We start from the raw sequence: 2,488 nt of genomic DNA, 5'->3' as shown, positions 1-2,488 counted from the left end.
TTATTGATGGGTTTGTAATGTACTCTGTGCTGTCACTGGGCGTGAGTGCAATTGGGGCTGTTATTGTTCCCCTTTTATGGTGCTTTTGTCAGTAAACTGTCCTTATCCCAACCCACAGAGGGTCTGTCTGTTTTCAGGCAGACCTAATGCAAAGAGAGCACAGGTCTGGGTCACACAAGTTCAGGAGAAGCTGCATTAGGAATGGGATGGAGGTGCACTATTTTATTATAGATTAGACAGAAAAGAAGGAAAAAACCTTCCACAATGTGGTGCAGTTTATTGCTGCTTAGAAACACCAGACACACTAGTAATCAGTTTCCACAAAGCATCCTTGAGCTCCTGGTTCCTCATGCTGTAGATGAGGGGGTTCACTGCTGGTGGAACCACCGAGTAAAGAAATGCCACTACCATATCCAGCACAAGGGAGGAGATGGAGGGGGGCTTCAGGTAGGCAAACAGGACACTGCTGACAAACAGGGAGACCACGGCCAGGTGAGGGAGGCAGGTGGAAAAGGCTTTGTGCCGTCCCTGCTGAGAGGGGATCCTCAGCACAGCCCTGAAGATCTGCACATAGGACACCACAATGAACACAAAACACCCAAAACCTAAACAGATACTGACCACAATGAGTCCAGTTTCCCTGAGGTAGGCATCTGAGCAGGAGAGCTTGAGGATCTGGGGGATTTCACAGAAGAACTGGTCAAGGGCATTGCCATGGCAGAGGGGCAGTGAAAATGTATTGGCTGTGTGCAGCAGAGAATAGAGAAACCCACTGGCCCAGGCAGCTGCTGCCATGTGGACACAAGCTCTGCTGCCCAGGAGGGTCCCGTAGTGCAGGGGCTGGCAGATGGCAACGTAGCGGTCATAGGCCATGACAGTGAGAAGATAGAGCTCTGTTGCAATCAAAAAAAAAAAGAAAAAGAGTTGAGCCACACATCCTGTGTAGGAAATGGCCCTGGTGTCCCACAAGGAATTGGCCAGGGATTTGGGAACAGTGGTGGAGATGCAGCCAAGGTCAGTAACAGCAAGGTTGAGGAGGAAGAAGTACATGGGGGTGTGGAGGTGGTGGTCACAGGCTATGGTGATGATGATGAGGCCATTGCCCAGGAGAGCAGCCAGGTAGATGCCCAGGAAGAGCCAGAAGTGCAGGAGCTGCAGCTCCCGTGTGTCTGCAAAGGCCAGGAGGAGGAACTGGTTGATGGAGCTGCTGTTGGACATCAGCTGCCGTCAAGAGTGGAGACCTGTCCAAGGAGGAAAAGACACAGTGAAAAGTGATGGAACACTTCGTTTAGGAAAACATCTTCTAATTCTTAGGGAATGCCCTCAGATTGACTCCCTGCATTCAGGAGGACTTTTGTCAGGTCCCTTTTGGGAGGTCTGCTTTGTGCTGGCATGAGCGTGCCACTGCTGGGAAGAGGGTCAGCTGTGGGCTCTGGAGAACTCAGTCCTGCCTGGCAGCAGTCAATAAACAGAAGGATGGTGTGATCTCAGACTAAATGCCCTGTGGATAGGAATGAGCTTTTCAGCACTGTCACTCCAGTTTCACCTGAGGGCAGAGCAGAGCTTTGGTAATGGTGGGACAAAGGCAGCAAGGACAGGAAGGGAAACAGTGAGAAACAGTCCAGCCAGGGCTGTAAGGACAGCGACAGACAGACAGGTACTCGCAGGTTTCTCAGACTGACAACGTGGAAGTCTTGTCTCAGAGTCTGTGCTGGGTGGCAGAAACCAGTGCGTTGCTGTGAGAAAGTATCAGCACGGTGGGTGATGTCAGGGAGGTACCAAATCCCCACTGCCGGGGCATTGCTGGGAACAGCTCACTCTTCCTCCTTGCCAATGTATCTGCTAACTGCAGCTGTCCATGCAGATGCTTCTCTTTGCCCATGTCACCTCTGCTCTGTGCTCACAGACCTCATCCAAATTACCCTGTGCTCAGCTCTGCTCTGCAGACCCCTCCTGGCATCAGGGCACTGCCCCGTGGAACCTCTGTGTGTGCAGGGCTCAGGAGATGCTCTGACAAGTCCTAATGACCAATGAGTTTGCACTGCCTGCTGCAAAGTTATCAGGAAAAGTTCAGCTCCCACTTCCCAGCCAGTCCACAAGAGCAGAAAATTCAAAGCAAAGTCTCTTTACCTGGAGTGGAAAATTCATCCTTGGTGTTCTTGAAAAGTCCCTGGGAAGTTGCCAGGGATCTGCTGGAGCTGGGAGCAAACCTGTCCTACACAGCACACTTTGACAGCAGAAGGACCCTACACTGTCCTTCCATGGGTCACACTTTAAACTCACAGCTTCTTTCTGCACTGCTGATAGAAGTCCAGCAGGCAGGCTGAGTTCTGACCCTGACAGCAGCAGAGTCCCTGCCCCAGCACACAGACCCTGGGGTGCAGGGACCCTGCTCACAAGGACAGCCCTGGGCACCCCTGGGTGCACACGCTGCTTCACACCTCTGCAGCCATGCCCAGGAGAAGACAGCTGTCCTGCCCTGGTCCTC

At 52.4% G+C, this 2,488-nt stretch overlaps 1 protein-coding gene across 1 annotated transcript; it reads right to left on the bottom strand.

Moving 5' to 3' along the window:
• Positions 1-276: 276 nt before the first annotated feature.
• LOC311202482 (olfactory receptor 14C36-like) lies at positions 277-1,218 on the bottom strand (the record flags this gene model as incomplete). The annotated part of the gene is made up of 1 exon (XM_084277067.1): positions 277-1,218. One exon carries the CDS (start codon positions 1,216-1,218, stop codon positions 277-279), a length of 942 nt encoding a protein of 313 aa, XP_084133193.1.
• Positions 1,219-2,488: the final 1,270 nt, after the last annotated feature.

The sequence above is a fragment of the Gallinula chloropus genome (genome assembly GCF_964237585.1).
Source record: "Gallinula chloropus genome assembly, chromosome: 30".
NCBI lineage: Eukaryota > Metazoa > Chordata > Aves > Gruiformes > Rallidae > Gallinula > Gallinula chloropus.
The sequence above is the reverse complement of the archived record's forward strand: the minus strand, read 5'-3'. Positions and strand labels throughout refer to the sequence as shown.